General features: G+C 58.7%; 1 protein-coding gene across 7 annotated transcripts in view; it reads left to right on the plus strand.

Moving 5' to 3' along the window:
- Positions 1–199: 199 nt before the first annotated feature.
- Positions 200–17,855, plus strand: part of TP73 (tumor protein p73) — a 63,033-nt gene continuing 45,377 nt past the window's right edge. For 2 of the 7 annotated variants that reach the window (XM_038537738.1, XM_038537739.1), the window contains exon 1: positions 10,228–10,252. Coding sequence is in view for 1 of the 7 variants with exons in the window: in XM_038537741.1 (XP_038393669.1) it covers positions 16,468–16,500 (33 nt within the window). In the remaining 6 variants the exon portion in view is untranslated. Of the gene's footprint in view, positions 309–10,227; positions 10,253–16,382; positions 16,501–17,855 lie in introns of those variants that run through there. The other 5 variants (XM_038537742.1, XM_038537744.1, XM_038537743.1 and 2 more) reach the window with 4 other exon arrangements.

Below are 17,855 nucleotides of genomic sequence, written 5' to 3' on the forward strand. Positions count from 1 at the left end.
GGAGGCGGGGCCGAGCGCGCCCAGGACCCCGACTCGAGCGCGGCCAGCTGGGGGGGCGGGGCGCCGGCGGCCACCTCTGCCCCGGCCCCGCGCCGCCGCCCGCGCTCCTCCCGCCGCGCTGAGCGCCCGCGCTGCCTTCCCGCCCGGCGGGGGCCCGAGGCGCTAACGCCCGCGGCCGGCCCTGCCCGCGGCGCCTCCCCTCCCGGCGCCCATATAACCCGCCCGGGTAGCCCGTGCCGCCGCGCACCCACTCCGGGGCCAGCGTCGGGCCGGCCGGCGTCGATGCCACCGGGCTGCGACCGCACCAGGTAGGAAGCGCCGAGGGCCTCGGGGCAGCGCGGCCTGCCGGGCCGGAGCGCGGGGTGGGGTGGGGTGGGGTGGGGTGGGCCGGGGGCTCCCAAGCTGGGGGGCGCGACGAGGGGGCAGGCGTGCGGGAGCTGTGAGGGGGTGACGTGGGGTCTCCCTACGGAGTCCAGCCGGCCCCCGGGACACTGCTCAGGTGGCAGGGAGCCGCCCGGAGCTCGGGCTGCCACGGGGTGCGAGGTCCTGCCAGAGTGCCTCTGGGGCCAGGACCGGCCTCGCTGGGATTCCCGGAGGGACCTTCCCCCAGCTGACCCCTCTCCACTCCAGCTTCTGAGGGGAGGCTCCCAAACCGATGGGGAACAGGTTGGGTCGGGCCCAGGTGTGGTGCAAGCCGCTGACAAGCTCCTCCCCGCCGGCGCCAGCTCCCTCTGCACCCAAGAGGGCTGTACAAATCCAGCCCGTTACTCCCTCAGTCCCCAGAGACCCAGTGCTCTGCAGGACCGGGAGAACCTGCGTGACCACAGAGCTAGATCCATGGAGCGACGGTTCCAGAGGGGCCAGGCGATTCTGAGCTGTGTCCAGGGCTGCCCAGCCTGTCTTGTGAATCTGTTCCAGTTAGAGAGAGGAGGGGCAGAGTCAGGCCTCTGGTGCACCCTGGGGAGACATCTCCTCCACCCTGGCTCCCTCTCCTTGCCTTGCAGCCACTGTCCTTTCAGCCTTTGGAGGGATGAAGCTATTATTACCTTCTTACTCAGCTTGTATTTTTGTCTGGTCCCTAAGCCGGTATGCAGAAAGTGTGCACATGTCTACATAAATAGATGGGTGCAGGTAGACCATTGTCAACCGGCAATGGGCCAGGGAGACAGTGTCTGTCTGGTGAATCTGAGCAGAGGTGAATCTGTCCAAGTGGATTGTGTCTGTTTGTTAAATAACTGGACATTTGGGAACTGATTAGCATGATGGTTTGGTTTTATTTGCTGTCATTGTTGCTGTTTATTTGTTCAACCTTAATTATTAGCTTTGGAAGAAAATGAGTGAGCGGAACTATATTGCACTGTCCCACGGTCAAGCCACCCATTTTTTAATCTACTCATAAAAGATAAAAAGGCATTGGGTTGAGAACTAAAGGACAGGATGCTTGAAATTTTGCAGCAAACGAATTTATGGATGATGCATATGACTTTTAAAATAAGAGGCTGCAGAGCTGTGCCACTCGGTCATACATCCGTTGGGGCTGCCCCAGGTGAACTGACCTGGCAGCTGGTACTTGTGGATTGGCCTCAGAATGGTTAGACCCTCCTTGCCATCCTTCTAGTGAAGGCTATGGGGAACAGGGTAGTGTCTCCAAATTCTGAAGGGTAGCGCTTGGGAAAGCCAGTCTGGTACAGAAGTTAAGAAGATGGATGTGAAGTCAGAATGCTGGGGTCCAGATACCCTCTTCTCCAGTTACAAGGCAATGGTTGACTTCCACTAAGTGGGCCCCAAAGTGACGCTATTGATCCTAGCTGCTGCTCCTGAGTTGGGGGTGAGGGCAGCTCCTCCGTGGCCAGCAGGTCTCCCCTTGGAGGGAAGGAGTGGCTGGCACTAAGGCAGGAATCTGCCTCCGGTTTGGGTGGAGGCTGATGGCCCCTGTCAGGGGCACTGCTGGAGGATGCCTCAGTTCAGGATTTATTTATAGAGTATGCCCCACCCACATCCAGGAATGGATTTGTAACATTGAACACATGTAAGGGACAGAGTTAACACAGAGGTGGAGAGGCTGAGGACTTTGGGAGAAAGGCAAACATTCACCCCGAGATTCTGACACCCGAAAGGAAACTCATCTCATTGGTAGGTGGGTGGAAGCAGCATGTTTGTCCATGTGGAAGACAGTTTCAAGGGGAATTCATTCTGTAGATACTTATAGGAAAGAAGTTGCTAAGATAAAATAAGGGGTGAAGAAGACAAACACATGGTGAACTTCCAGTTTGCAACAACAACAACAAAAAAAAGCAGAAACATTTTCCAAGTGTGTTTTTTCTCTCTGGCCCCCAAGAAAGAGGAGGGCCCACCTTTATTTCCAGATTTGGGCATTTCTGTGGGAGTGCTGGATCAATATTTTATCAATTTTATCAATGTCATTTTCTGATCACTTAACTTCATACAGCAAAAAAGGGAAAAAGAAACAGAGGAATGGTTAAGTAATGCAGAGCTCCTCTGCTGCCCCAGGGGTTTTCCTTCTTGGTGGGAAAAAGCTTTTTTTTTTTTTTTTTAAAGATCTTATTTATTTATTAATGAGAGACACACAGAGAGAGGCAGAGACATAAGCAGAGTGAGAAGCAGGCTCCATGCAGGGAGTCCAATGTGATCATGCCCCGGACCAAAGGCGGATGCTCAACCGCTGAGCCACTCAGGCATCCTGGTGGGAAAAGCTTTACTGTAGGGCCCATACTCTGTACCCCCGTCCTGTACACCGTGTGATCATCCCCCTTGCCAAGTGCACCCAGGTCCCGCCCAAGTTTCTTTAATGAACACAGAATGCACATCTGTAACTAGCAGCTTTTATTTGTGTATAACCAAAACATGCAATGACATCTCCTTCAAAAAGTCTGCCTTCTTAAGTGAGTTTTGTAGGACGCCTAGAAGAATCTTTTCTTTGTGTGTTCTGTAGAGGAAAACAGATTCTGGTTTATAGAGAAGCTCCCTCTGCTCGTTGGGGTTCAAGTGAAAGACATAGCAAAGTCGGCACGGAGAGCCAGCACAAGAGGTTATAAACATTCAGTCCCCCTCCCCACCCCACCTCTGCCCACTCTCTGGCCAGGATTCCTTGGCAGAACAGACAGGTGCTCATCAAAAGTGCTTTCTTTTCCGGGAGAGGCTGCCCTAAATCAGAGACTCAAGGAGAGAAAGAAAAAAATAAAAAAACAAAACACACAACCAGTCAGCCAAACAAGTATTGGTTGAGCACCTCTGATAACAGCGAACATTTCGAACATTTCGTCAGCGGCGGCTCAAGCTGGTACTTAGCCTAATACTCCAGATACTTCTTCCCTGTAATGCTGAGGGCAGCCCCAACGACTGAGGGTGCCGACTTAGGGACGGGAGGGGGTGGTTTCAACAACTTACAAACCTGCGCAAGGTTACAAGCAGCAGAGTGTGCACGTGGGGGCCCCAGTGTTGGAGGAACAGCCTCGACTCCAGCCACCTCTGCCAGGTGATCCTGTCACCGGTGCAGCGTGAACCCGAGACACAGCCCCAACCCTGGTCCTGGGAACCAGGACGCAGAATGTAGGGGTGCTGCCCAGCTCGAGTGGGGAAGGCAGCATCTTCCTTTGTGTTCCTTCCTTTGCGCACGTTGCAAAGTGCAAATGCGGACGAGCCGCTATTTTAGCGGCGCCTGTGACTTTTTCTCCAAGAGGAATCCCCGATATTTTCATCCTGCATGACAGTTGCTGCAGGAATCCCAAGATTTCGTTTGTGGTCGTCACCACGTTGACACTAGGAGTTACTAGACCTGTTGGGAGCCTTGTCATTTCACCCGTAAAGAAGCATGCGGGAGCGATATCACAGATTTGCTTTTTAAGTGCCTTGATAGCTATAAGTTTCCTGGGGCACATAACAAGTTTACCGGAGGGTGGGTGATTTAATCAACAGAACTCTCTCTTGGTCTGGGGACCAGAAGTCCCAAATAGGCATGCAGCGGTCCAGATCCTGGCTCAGCCATGCATGGCCGTGGGCCCGTCCCGGCCCTTGGTCTGTGTGGGAGTTGGCCTGCGTGCCTCGTGGTGCCTCCTCATCTCTCTAGGGAGGATCTAGCCTGATCTCTCCTGTGAGTTGCCCCGGGAACACGCGGGAACTCCCAAGGGCAGATACAAAAGTGCCCAGGAAAGGCTGGTCCAGCCTCCACCCTCCTCCACCAGGCAGGCACAGGACCCTGGGCATTGCCCATCCTGCCATGCCACCAGCCAGGGTACGGGGGGCCCAAGCAGGCAGGGCTGGTCTTTGTGATCCTTCTCAGAGTGGCTGCATGTGGGTAGTTCCTGTCTCTGCCATCCCAACCAGAGCCAGCTGGTGAAATCACTCCCTGTGGCCCTGGGTGCCTGTGGGGAGGGGGCAAGGGGCTCTAATTGCTCACCTGCTGCTCCAAGGTGCCAGGCCCTGGGGGGTGGGGGAGCAGGCATCTGAGGAAGCCTCTGGCTAATTGGGCAGATAGCTTCTCCTTAGGGGAGGAAGGGTTGTACTGGGTCCTTCAAAGTGGGCAGGGATGATGCCCCCTCACCCCTCCTGCCTCATTTCCTGGGATTTTTAGAGGTTACTTCTGGGCTGTGTCTTCTCCTTCGTTCTGCAGAACTTGAGCAAAACCCAGCAATTTCTCTTTTGCAGGCTCAGGGCTTACCTGGGGGGTGTACTCCTCAGCGAGGCTGTGTGGGGACAAGGAGGGCATCGGGTCCTGATGTGGGTCCTGCCCCCCCACCCCCGAGAAGTGGGGTAGAGAAGCTTGAGGAGTGTAGAGCAGCCCTCACTAGCTGGCATTGGGGCGACAAGAGAGAAAGGCGCATTCCCTGTTTAGGAAGGCGGGCAAATGGTTAAATAAACAGACCCCACTGCCTTGGCGATGCTTCCCCAGGGGGCGGCAGGTTTGTACCCCTGGGCACCTGCTATGTGCTATGCGCAATGCAAATAGAGAGTCAGCTCCCCAGATCACAGACCTGGCCCACTGGTCATTGGGATGTAAATCGGAGGGGAGCTCTAACAGCTGTGACCTACCAGCTCTGATCTGCTTCCCGCTGGCCCAGACCACCAACAAAAGCACGTAATTAGGCATCTCCTGTCATTTTTTTTCTTTCAGAGGTAGGCATGCCCCAACTTGCTTCTGGGTTCTTAATTTTTGATCAGGGATGCTCCTCGGCTAATTATTTGGCAGTAATGAGGGAGGAGGAATTGAGTGGGGAGCGTGTCCCTGAGCTTTCAGATGAAGCCGTAAATGTAAAAAGGAGGCACTGGTAAACAGGACGCTAATTGGATTAATGTGAAAATAATGAATTCTGATAAAAATAGCAGAAAAGATGATTGTAAGATTGAGGTCAATGTTAAGTCCAACGACACTGTCTAACCTCCCTCTAGTTGGTTTGATTTTTGAAAGTATTAGAATAATAGAAAGAGTCTACTCCCGACAGTGAAATGCGCAGGTAAGTAACGTGTGTGGAGCACGTGTTACGAGAAAGGCGCGGTGAGTGGCGTGCGGGTCAATGGCCAGGAACCCCAGCAGGCTGCTTTTTTAGAGCTTCCGGACCGTCTCCTCCCTTCCGTTACTGTAGTGAAAACCACTCTGGTTGTCTCCTTCTCGGTAGAAGCGATGACAACCCAGCCCACTGCGAGAGGGGGAGGCTGGCTGGGGACCGGTGCTTTGCCCTTTTAGACTTTACAAATTTTGTGCTATTCAGTGGCATTTCATTGACAAGAACTTAGGATGGCCAAAGGTAGCAAAAGTCATTGTGTGTTGTGAGCGTTGCTGGCTTACGAGTCATCCAGAAACTGGCTGAATTCCACTCCAGATCTTAATCATGTGACCTTTCAAAGCTTGGCTTTTGTGAGATGAGAGGAAGAGCTGTCCTCCCCAGAAACACCGTGTGGGAGCTGGGCCGCTGTGGTTCCAGAGCGCCACCCACGGCCCCTCATTGGGGTGTCTCCTGGTCTGACCTGGGGGCGCCAGAGGGCTTGTAAAACAGCGACTGATGGGCCGTTTCTAATTGGATGTGCCGTGCCCTCCCTTATGGTCCAAACTAAGCACCATCTCACCATCCGTCATCCCACATCCCTGGGCCTCTGGTGTTTCAGAACTCAGACTTTAAAAAAATGCGTTTTGGAAAAGTAACACAGTACCTGAATTACCTGAATCTTCATATTTTATGATACCACCAAGCCGCATCTTTATATTTTATGTTTCTGATGGAAACACTGCACAGTCAAGCTCTCCCACGTTCCTCCAACAACATGAATAGATGTTTACATTAGATGGGCAGCAAGGATCATGGAGAGCTTTGCGTCTGCCCAGAGTCTACCCCAGACATAAGGAAAAACTTCCAGTTTATGTGCTCTCTGGATTTTAAAATGCACAAAAAAGATGCAGAACTGAGCTAGGCTGTATTTCCCATAAGACTTCATTTGTCCATTCATCCATGAATCGTTTGTTACGGGGCACCTGCTTTTACTTGGTGTGGACCATGTGGACAGTCTAAGCAAGCAAGTGGGGACCACGCCCAGAGCTCACCAGACTCTAAGCACCGCCCAGGGCCTGGGAGCAACCTTTGTTCGTGGGCCTGGGAACAGGTCTTATGGTGGGGTGGGCGTCAGGGAACAGCTGGGAAGCAAGAGAGCCTGTACCCTTGGCTCCTCCAGGTTTGGTCCCTCAGTGTTTGGAAACCTGTGTGCAGGAGAGTGGGTCATGGACACACCAGCAGGCAGGCCAAATGTGACAAGGTTTGGCCAACCTGGTGCCACTGAACACAAGCCCAAAGACTGCCCTTGACAGTGAGAACAGACAGGCATGGCACGGCTTGGGGCGCCTGGCCCACTTAGTCGGCATAGGTGGAACATCTGAGTTTTGATTTCGGTGTCATGAGTTCAAGCCCCACACCGGGCGTGGAGCTTACTTTAAAAAAAAAGAAAGAAGAGAAAAGAAAGACTAGAAAGGAGGAAGCAAACACATCCTAGGAGATGCAGGAAGTGTGTGCGTGCACGCACGGTGGCACACAGGGCGTCTCCAGGGGCCTCAGTTCCAGTGTACTCTTCAATAACCAGCCCGTGTTGGAGAACATCCTTAACCACTGAGCCTCCATTTCCTGATCCATAGGATGGAGATTGGCTTTCTCATGGGGCTGACCTGGCAGCCAGTTTCTAATCTCTGTACGATGTTCCCAATGGAGCCGGTCAGCACTGCGTTGGGCTGGAGGCCACATGTCCCTGTCAGCTGACTGCCAGGCATCACCCTGCGACTTTGCAACAGGGTTGCTGGAGCTTGACCTCATTGAGGAGGAGCTGCTGGTGAACATGAAAGACCCGGAGGGGCTGCAGACACCCTGGAGGTTTATGAGCAAAGACTGTACCCTCACGGAGTTCCCATGTGCCCCAGCAGCCCACCTCGCTCGCCCTTGTCTGAAGCCAGGTGACCACTGACCTCAGAGAGCCATGTCCTGTGCCTTCAACCTCAGAATGAGTAAAGCCCGACCCTAGGCCTTGGGGTTAGCATCAGTCTCCAGGCTGACACAAGGTGCGTTCCTCCACAGGCCCCCAGGGGCCCCAGCTGACTCTCACACAGACGGCTCACCGGACACATCTCTGAAGCAAGACACAGTAATGGGTCCCTGAGCACCCATGTGCAAAGGCCCAGAATCCAGAGTTACATTATTTCACGGGGCCACAGGGACAGTGATGCAGCCGTGCACCTGTAAGTGGCAATGCCCCAGAGCCTCCAGCTGGGTCCTGGTCCTCACAGAGATCCTGGAGAGATGGAGACAGGAGGGTCATTGCTGAAGAGACGTGGCCATGGGGGCAGAGGCTGCAGGGATGTGTTGTGAAGCTGTGGGAAGGGGCCACCAGCCGAAGGCCATGGGCACCCCAGCTGCTGGAAGAGGGGAAGACAGGGAGCAGCCCTGCCGCCACCTTGATCTTGGTCCCACAAGGACCTGCCCTCAGCCTCTGACTCCAGAAGCCTAAGAGAGCCCGTGGAGGCTCAGGCAGTCCTGCGTCCACAAAGCTGTCCTTCTGCCTGGCTCCCGCTCCCTCTCCAAAGACTCCCAGGCCTTGGGCCGAGGTTCACGCCTGGACCTCCTAACTTAACATCAGGCCTGGCCTAGGCAAGAGATTCGCAGGAAGAGCTTTCCAAATAGGTCTTCTGGTGGCAAGAAGGTGTGTGGAAATGCGAGTCTGGCTCCCCACTGATGCCCCACCCAGAGCTGGTGGCCGTCTTCTACCAACCACCCTGTGGCCAGAGGCCCATCTGCCGTCATCACTCAGGGCTCCCCACCCACCTCTGGTCTCTGATATGGGTGCCAGAGGCTGTGCCGAGGGTTCGGTGAGCCCGGAGTGTGTAGGGCTGTGTTTGCACAGCAGCCCAGTTCGAGGCCTGAGCCCTGGCCTCCTGAGTCAGGCCTTCCCTCCCCACAGGGGCCGGGCTCGGGAGGAGGGCATTCTGGGAAGTCACCTCTGCAGGACCCTGAAGTCCATGGCTTCAGTCAGGGGCCACTTCTGGGAGGTGCAGGCTGTGGGACCCACCTGCTGTGGTCAATGCCAGCTGCGGGCAGCCCAGCAGTGTCCCAGGAGAGGACGAGGGAGTGCCTGGCATCCCACTGGCTCCTTTGCCTCTTTTCCCAGGACCAGGGACATCTCCCTCTCACCACCCCCCACTGTCCCCGTGTGGTCACAGCAGCTCACTCCTGCATGTGCCTCATGCAGCCCTGTCCACCATGCACATATGGGCTGCACACAGACATGGGCTCTTCTGTAGAACTGCATCTATGTTCAACAGGAGTTGTGGGGCCCACAGCAGAGCCCCCTGCCCTGGGTAACTTGCACAGATGCCAGCCTCCCCTGGCCTCCCGAGAGTCCAGGTGAGAACACCAGGCATCCCTGGCAGGGTCCCTTCGAAGTGCATGTGTGAAGGTTATGTCCCTGAAGGGCAAGGGGCTTGGCTCCTGTGAGGGCTGGGGGGCCCCATCCTGCCGAGCACCTGGCTGCCCGAGGGTCTCTCCTCACACTTCACGTGGCAGCAGGGCCTGCTCTGGGGCCTCCAGGAAATCGGGAAGCCACTGCAGATGACAGTCCCCAAACTTATGTTACGTGGAAGTGTGTGAGTTTTGGCAGCTGGTCTAATAATGAGCCCAGGGGTAGAGGCTTAAAGCAGCACAGATGTACTTTCCTGTAGTTCTGGAGGGCAGAAGTCTGAAACCCTCCCCTAGGCTAACCTCGGGGTGAGCTGGGCTGTGCTCCTTCCTCCTCCTCCTCCTCCGAAGGGAGAATGCATCCCTTGGCTTTTTCAGTTCTAGAGATGCCTGCACTTCGCGGCTCACAGCCCCTTCCTACCTCTGCAAAGCCAGCAGGGCGGTGCCCGCTGGCCTCCCTCTGATCTGGACCCCGGGGTATAGCGGGCCCACCCACCCATGCAAGGCTTCCGCCTCCAGACGCGGCCCTCAGTCCAACCTGCGCAGGCCCCTTGTCACGTCCATTCAGCTGGCCTGAGCTTTCTGTGCCTCTGCCCCTGGAGGGGGAAGGAGACGGAGATTAGTCTCCTAAATCTGGGCCTTCGCAAATTCCTTCTGACCAGCAATTAAAACATGTGCTTGCAAATTCAGTATGTGGTGTCCAGGCTGCATATTACCTTGAATCCTCTGAATTTACCACGCATGTGATGCACGCCTGGGCAGGGGAAACACTGTTGAATACGAACCAACGGTTTCCTGGTTGGCCCTAATATTGGAAACAATGAGTCTTTATTTGTTAGAATCACCTACTGACATATGACGGCTGAAACGCTACAACCTGTAGAATTTGCTTTCGCTAGAGGACAGGCTGAGGAGGCCAGGGATAGGCTCAGGGGCTTGTGGCACCTCTGTCTACTGCGTGTGGGGAGGGTTTCAACGAGGAGCAGAGGAAGGGCACACACACGGGCTGACGCGTCAGCTCCCATCCACCCCCCCCCACCTCCAGCTCCGCTTCCTGGTGCTCAGGGACCTGTCACCAGGTCACCGTGTGGAGAACATGGCATTGCCTGCCAGCCTCAGGGCTCCCAGCCACGCTCCGCCCCGGCTGCCCCAGGCTCCAGGCTGGCCACGCTGCTTCCTTGGTTCCAATGTCATCGCCTAGGCGACCAGGACGCTGCCGCCACCGACGGCCTGCCCAGCCACGAGCCGTGGGCCTCCCGGCGGCCTCCCCTCCACACCGACCTCCACCTTCGGGCCCCGGCTCCGCCAAGGTAGGCTTGGGCTCAGCCTGGCCCGCCTCTCTCAGGCCTGAGCTTGGGGTCCTGTCACGGCCTCCCTGCCCCACAGGAGCAGCTGCTTAGGGCCACCCCGGAGTGCAGAGCCCCTCCCCGCCGCCTCCGCCCTGGGGGCACAGGCAGGAGACAGGCAGGTGGCCAGGCCGGTACAGGGAGGCCATGCCATGGTTCCCCAAATAGGGCTCGAGCGAGGAGGACCAGTGAGGCTGTTAGCACTTTGGAGAGACATCTGCTCCCAGGGGTGATGCAAATGGCCCGGGTTGGGGGGGGGCAGGCCGTGGGGGTGCAGAAGTTATGCTGGTGCTGCTGCCTCCACCCCTTGGCCTGATGGGAACTCTCTCCACTTCCTGCCGAGGAGGCACCGCCCACCCAGGCAGGAGGCCACCCCTCCTTAGCTTCTTGGGGCCACTTCAGCTTCATTCCCCCAGGCTCCCCCACACCACGGGCACTAGAGCCCGCCCTGCCCCTCTGCTTCTCCTGCCGCCACTGGGGAGGCCTGGGCAGCAGCAGGTCCACTGGCCACTGCTGGGGTTCCCGTCATACCCGCAGAGGGACTTTCGGGGGCGGGGGGGGGTTCTATGTGAAGAAAGCAGAGTGAGCGTGCACCGCGTGTGGAAGGGCATGGGGGTGCTCAGTGGTGGTCCGGGCCCCTCCCTTCATGAAGGGGAGCAGCCTTCGGGGATTGCTCCTGCATGGAGGAGGATGTTTGACCAGAGATGACTCAACTGCAGGTCCGCAAATGCCCCAGCACCCAGACAGACCACCGTGCTTTGCACCCCTGCCCAGCTCAGGGGTCCCGCTAGCTGCCCTTGCATAGCTGAGTCATGTGTGTAGGTGTGACCGTCAACACCTTGCAGGTCAGAAGGCAGAGGCACCTGCACAGGCACGAAGCTGGGAGCAGGCTGCTGAAGGCACCTGCCTCTGTCACTAGCTGGAGGTTGACTTTTAAAGCACATTAACCGCCCTGAGTCAGTCTGGAAGGGGGTCCTGGGGGAGGACATGTGTCCTCATCCCCCCTGCCCCTCTGCACCCCCAGCACTGCCCATTTGTTCCACAGTCCCCCACTTCACCTGGACCTTCCTCTGGGCTCACCAGCCCATGCATGCCTGCCAGGGTGACCTTCCCCACGAACATCCCACTGTGCCCCACTTGAGCTGAACCCTGAAACTTACTCCCTGAAGTCCCTGGGCTCAGGGCCTGTTGTGTGGCTTCCAGATGATCCTGGCCCTTCCCCGGCCCACCTTGCTATTCCTGCCACCCCTACGTAAAGACAGCTGGGGCCCCACCCCATGGTGCCCAGCCTCCCCCAGCCCTCAAGCTCAGCTCAAGCTCAGAGTCAGCTTGGTAGACCAGCACATGGCAACCCAACATGGGTTCCCATATCTACCCTCATGCCAGCTGTGGCCATGGTCCACACCCCTTCAGGGCACCCCTCATGCTGGGCAGCAGAAGCTGGTTTGCTTCTCTGACTCCCAGTGGAGGGGGCTCCTGGAGGGAAGGGGCTGCCTGGTGGGAGCCAGCATAGGCTCAAACCCAGCCTTGGCACTTCCAAGCTGTGTGGCCCAGGGCAGGTGAGCTACCCTCTCTGTGCTTCTGTAGGAACATCTGGAGAGTGGGGCTGCAGCAGCACTTCCCTTCCTACAGGGTTACTTGGAAGATTGAGGTCGGTGGACACAGAGGTCTCCGGGCCGGGGCTGGCACAGAGAGTGGGCAGTAGATTCTAGGTGCCACTATCAGAAAGATGCCCCCAAGGCCAGGTTAGGGGATGGGGAGGAGCAAGTGGGGCAGAGGCACCTCTGTGGGAGGCTGATGGATGATTCTGGAGAGAGGGAGGGAGGGATGGACCAACATGACGGGAGTGCAGGTGAAGTCCTGTCAGTGTGCCACTGACTTGGGGGCAGGGAAGGTGCAGAATGTAGGGGTCAGGCTGAGTGTCAACAAGGGAGCTGGGTGCCCAGAGCATGGGAGGCACAGGGTCTGCGGGGTGGGGGTCTCCTCCTGGGAATGTGAGAGTGTCCAGAGGAGGCTGGCTGATGGGATGACGGTTTGGGGGCATGTCCAGAGCACGTGCTTGTCTGGGAGAGAGAAGATTCCGGAGGACAGGGCAGACACCTCCTGTGGTGGCACGGGCCTGTGGACATGTGAGCCCTTGGGGCAGAAGCAGGGCCGGGGAGGGGAGGGTTTCAAGAGATGGACAGAAAGGACTCCAGCCCTGTAGGTGAGGGGATGGTGTCTGGTCATTGGCACCAGGCTCCCTGGTGACCCTGTCCTGGCCGTCCCCCGAGAAGGCAGCTGTGTGCCCACATGGGGCCTGTGCCAGTCACCTGCTCTGACACGTACTGGTGGCCACCTCAGTGTGCCGGGCAGTCCTGGGCCTGGGGCTGCAGCAGCCGCCAAGCCCTGAGGAGCTAACACCTGCTCCAGGAAGCCGGTCTCCAGTGCAAGCTGCTGAGGCCATTCTGAAGGTTTCTCCTGTGGTGGGACATTGTGAAGGTGCCCCATTCCTGGACCCACCAGGGTGGGGGGACCTCTACGAACAAACCAGGGACAGGGCAGCAACAGGCCTCTCTGCATCGCCACCCCCTGATCAGGGCTCCGCTCACTCTGCCTCCACTGCCACCAGAGTCTAAGTGACTGCTGGTCGGCTGCAAATCCCCACAGTTTCTCAGGCTCCTAGTCTGTCCGGACTGCTGCCCTGCTGAGTGCATTCCTTTCTTCCCACACGTGGCGGGGAAACAGAGGCTCAGAATGGGCAACACACCTGTCCAGGGCAGAGCAGCAGAGGTGGACTGTGTGGACGTGGATGGAGGAGACGGGGCAGGGGGTGTGGGGCCAGGCGGAGCCCAGAGCAGGAGACGGGGGGACGGAAGCTGTGTGGCTAGGCCTGACCTGCACATGTTGTAGGGGGCAGGGGCGGGTACTGGAGGAGGGACGCTGGTAGGACCCCAGAGGGTAGGGTGGGCCTCACTGTGGGTGGGGCTTTGAGGGGCTGGGTGAAGAAAGAGGCTGGCAGGGGACTTCCCAGGCAGGATGCATGGTTGCAGGTGTGGATGTGCAGGCTGGGGAGGGTCCCGTCAGGGAGAGGTGGGGTCAAGAGCAGGGGTGCTGGATACTGCTGCGTTTGACGCTCCACCCCAACTGGCTGTGTGCCCTTGGGCAGGTGACCTCACTTCTCTGTGCATGTATCCATGCTGTTAGTAAAATGAGCTGCAAATTTGCTGGTCTCACAATGTCCCTGGAGGATGCTCTAGTGGTTAGCAATGTTTGGGTGTTGGGGCGGCCACTGCTGGGTCTGAGGCCCAAATGCAGAGCCCTGCAGCCCTGGGCTGCTCACTTTACACTGTTTCTTCTAGAAAGGCATGAAGCCCATGTGGTCAGAGGGCTGGCACCGTTGTCCTGCCTCACATGGGTGCTGAGCCAACCCCTAGACTCAAACCGGAACTGCTGGCAACCCCACAGCCCTCCAAACCAGGCCCCGGTGCCCAAGGAAGGCCATGTGGACCCTGGCCTGGCTGCAGGAGGAGGCCATGTGGCAGAGGCTGGCGACCTCTGGGGGAAGAAGACACTGGCCATGAGAAGCAGCAGGGCCAGGGGATCTTTGGGAGCAGCTCTGGAGTCTGCCCTCCACCCCCCGCCCCCTCTGAGAGGGCCCTGGCCCAGGAGGGAGGCAGGGCAGCTTAGTTGGGTGCCTCCTGCCGTTTTCATATTTCACAAGTGAGCCCTGGCCCAGGCCTGTGGAGGCTAAATTTGTCTCTCACCCCCCAGCATGGGCCAAGGGGCAGCCAGGGGCCATCTTGGTGATGTGAGGCCCCTGGGGGGCCATGGCCTCCCCACCAGGCCCTGCTGGACCCCATCTTTCCGCAGGAGGTCGTGGGCGCAGATCTGGCCAGCCCTGTCCTGCCCACCCAACCCCACCCTGAGTGGCATGTGCAGCCCAATGCTCCTGGGATCATGTGGCCTAGGCTACCAGCCGGAGGGGTGGGCAAAGGTGGCGGCTGTCCTTGCTCCCTGAGGAGGGAGGCACTCTGCGCAGTGACCCTGACTGGGTCCCCTGCCCTAGCCACACCCCACACCGCAAGGGTAGCCCCTGTTCCGGGGGGTGGTTGGGGCAACAGAGGCCTCTTGACATCAAGGGCCTGGGGAGGCTGGGCCCTGGCTATCTGGCTAAAACTGGCCAGGCCACTGCCTGGGGAAGAGCGCCGTTTTGCAGAGGGGTTGCCTGCCCACTTCGTCCCCGCCTGCTGGCCACCTGACCCCTCCACCCAGGTAGGGGGCCTTCTGGGCACCAGAACATTCCCATCACTGGAGCAGCGCTACAGGGCTGATTGGAAGGGGCCCGGGAAGGCCCGGGGGTCCCTTCCTGTGGTGATCTGAGTTTACTGAGTGAAAAAGGCAGATTACAGTGGAAAATTGACCCCGTCGTGCCCGTTGTGTCAGAAGAGCAGTGGAAACAGAGGGTTTGAGGGTGGGGGTGGGGTACTCTGGGCCTTTCCCCACGGAACTGTGGGGAGCTGCCTCCCACCCTGAACGCTGGCCCCCAATGGCCAGGACGGAGGGTGTGAGCCCCGCGCTGGCCCTACCTGTGCTCAGGCCAAAGGTGTGCTCCCTGTCTCAGAACCCTGCCAGCAGTGGGCAGGACGACCAGGCCCTTGCAGGTGTGTGGGGGCAGCCATCCCCGTCACTGGAGCCAAGGGCAGGAGGAAGGACAGGGATACAACTCTGCCCAGCCAACAAGGCTGTCCTATGGGCCACACAGTGGGAGCTGTACCACTACCTGCTGGGGGATGGACAGCAGAGGAAGAAGGTGTCCTGATGAGGGATCAGGGAGGAAGGTGGCTTCCTCGGAAGCTGGGCCTGCCCGGCCTGGGAGGACACAGATGGGGCAGGGGGTGGGGACACATGGGGACGGGGCAGGGAGGGGACATGGAGACAGGGCAGGGGCAGGGAGGGGACATGGGGACAGGGCAGGGACAGGGAGGGGACATGGGGACAGGGCAGGGGCAGGGAGGGGACACGTGGAGACACATGACAGGTGGTGTAAGCACCCAGAGGCTCCGTTCAGGGCTTGGCCAGCAGCAGCTGGAAGCTGTGGTGTGGCTCTGCATCTCCCCTCTGGCGCTGACCCCTGTTCCAGAACATTCTCTGCTGTGGGGAGACTGCTGTGCGCTGTAAGGCATTGGGAAGCATCCCCTCCCCCAGCAGCGGTGACAACCGAAAATGTTGGCAGGTGTTGCCAAGTGGCCCCAGCTGAGAACTTTTGAGTTGAGGACTCAGAAAACCCGTGAGTCACATCGAGAATTTGGGGCGGGGAGGCTGCGCCTCCATTCTGGCTCCAGGCTGTGCGGTGCCTGCAGCCCACCTGAGCTCTGTGGGTTCCGGGGCGCTTCTGGCCCCACGGTGCTCTCCGACTCACAAATACTTGCTGGAAATTCCTTGAGGTGCAGCAGGGTGACGTGCTGAGGGTCAGCAGTGCCCGCCGCATGGCCCCGGCCAGGCAGCTCAGGGGAGGCACACAGCGCCCTTTCCGGGGGTGCCTCTGCGGGGCGGTTCTGGGGATGGCACGCCCCGTGCTTCCTGAGCCCACAGCCTCACAGCCCCAGCACCGCCCCGAGCCCCGTGTGCACCTGGGTCCTTGCGAGGTCAAGGCCAAGTGAGCGCTCCCTCCAGGACAACTGGCTGCCCATGGAAGACCCCGGGGGCCACAGACGCGGCTGCCCTTAGCAGCTCTATTGCGACCCAGAGGTCCCTCCCCCACTACACGTGTGATCTTTAAGATGATCTGCAACATCTGCAAAAGCCGTTGCCGTGAGGTCCAGGAGCCATGTTTCCATCGTGAGCCTGTTTCCAAATATAAAGTGGGGTCACTGGGGCCATTGGGTGTGCCTTCCAAGGAGCTGTTCTGTTTCTTATCTCTGCTGTCCTTTTGGCCAAAATGCTGCAGGAGGTACAGGGCAGATCCTGGCCCTGCCCTGAGGATAGAGGAGTGGGGCCCTTGGGGTCCGGGGCAGGTGCCAGGGAGGGGCCCCGATTCTCCACCCGACAGCAGCACTTCCTCTTTCTCATGCCCTTGCAGGAGCTCCTGGTGCCTATGGGCACAGGGTCTGCAGCTCCCTTGACTCAGGGTCACGGGGGCCTGGCTTCAGTGCCACAAGCTCTGGGGAGTGTCCCAGGGATATTGGAAATCGTGGAGAATGTGGCTTCCTGGTTCGGCCCCAGGGCATCCTGTAAGTAAGGCAGGGCGGGTTTCCTGAGTGGAAGCCACAAGTGGAGGCTAGTGACCACCCTCAGGGTGGACACTGAAGGACCCTGTGACATGGGGGAGCTGGGCCTGTGTGAGGCTTTCTCCTCGAGGGACTGTCCCAGAGTCACGGAGAATCCCCTGGTGCCACTTAAAGATGCAGATCCCTGAGCTCCCACCATGGGAGCCCCTTGGGGTGAGCCCCAGAACATGCTTTTTTTTTTTTTTTTTTTAAGATCTATTTATTTGTTTGAGAGAGAGAGCACATGCGGGAGGGGCAGAGGGAGACGGAGGGTCCACGCTTAGCTCAACCCCATGATCACAACCTGAGCTGAAACAAGAGTTGGATGCTCAACCGGCTGTGCCCCCTGGGTGCCTCTGGAGTGTGCATCCTGGTTGGGGTCTCTGAAACTGGATGGCTCCCTGCCAAGGTCTTCGGGCGCAGGGTGAAGCCCCTTCCAGGCCCAGCCCCCTGCTGCGGGGCCTGTGCCCGTGGTGGAGTATGGAAGCCTGGACAGACAGGCAGGGATGGTGGGGAGCACACAGCGATGTCAGCCCCACACGGGGACGCCTGGCTACGTGTTCACAGAGCCGGCCCCAGGCCAGGGGCCCAGTGGACAGGAACAGGCATGCTCAGGCCTCGACCTCTGTGTCTAGAGCTCCTTCTTAGACAGACAGATAGCTGGGTGGAGGGGCTGGTTTGACTGGCACCTCTGTGCCACAGGGGGGCCTCCGAGCCGGTGCTGGGAAGGGGCCCACGGGGCCAGTGCTTCTAGCCCAGGAGTGGCCATGCAGCGGCCTGTGGGGGACAGGCTGGGTCGGGGTGGGGGTGGGCCCGGAGGCCACTTGGGGCTTCATCCTGAGAGTAAGGGGCAGCCTGCTGGGGCGAATGGTTAGTTAGGGAGGGCACAGCTCTGAGGCTCTGCAGGGGCCAGGATGGACCCAAAGGGGGCCTGGCCTAGGCAGGGGTGATGGGAGAAGGGGTGATGGAGGAACAGTGGGCACGGGGTCCTGGGTTTGGGGGTAGTTTGGTGCAAAAGCAGCGGGACCTGCCGAATGCAGAGTGCTGATCCTGCAGAGGTGGGTGAACCTGCATCACCCCTTCCTCCCCACCCGTTGCCAGGAGCCCAGGGACTTGGGTATCACTTGGCTTCCTGTTGCCTCCTAGTGTGGCCAAGCGGCTCCATCTGCCCTGTCCCCTGCCCTGCTGTCACGGAGGGCGGGTGTGCCCCCAGCCAGAACCAGCCTGACTGGGTGCAGATGGGGCTGCAGCAACAAGGGTGGAGGGCAGACACAGTGGTGGTGTCCCCTGGCAGTGGGTTCCCTCAAGAGAGAGGTGCA

The sequence above is a fragment of the Canis lupus genome, chromosome 5, assembly GCF_011100685.1.
Source record: "Canis lupus familiaris isolate Mischka breed German Shepherd chromosome 5, alternate assembly UU_Cfam_GSD_1.0, whole genome shotgun sequence".
Lineage (NCBI taxonomy): Eukaryota > Metazoa > Chordata > Mammalia > Carnivora > Canidae > Canis > Canis lupus.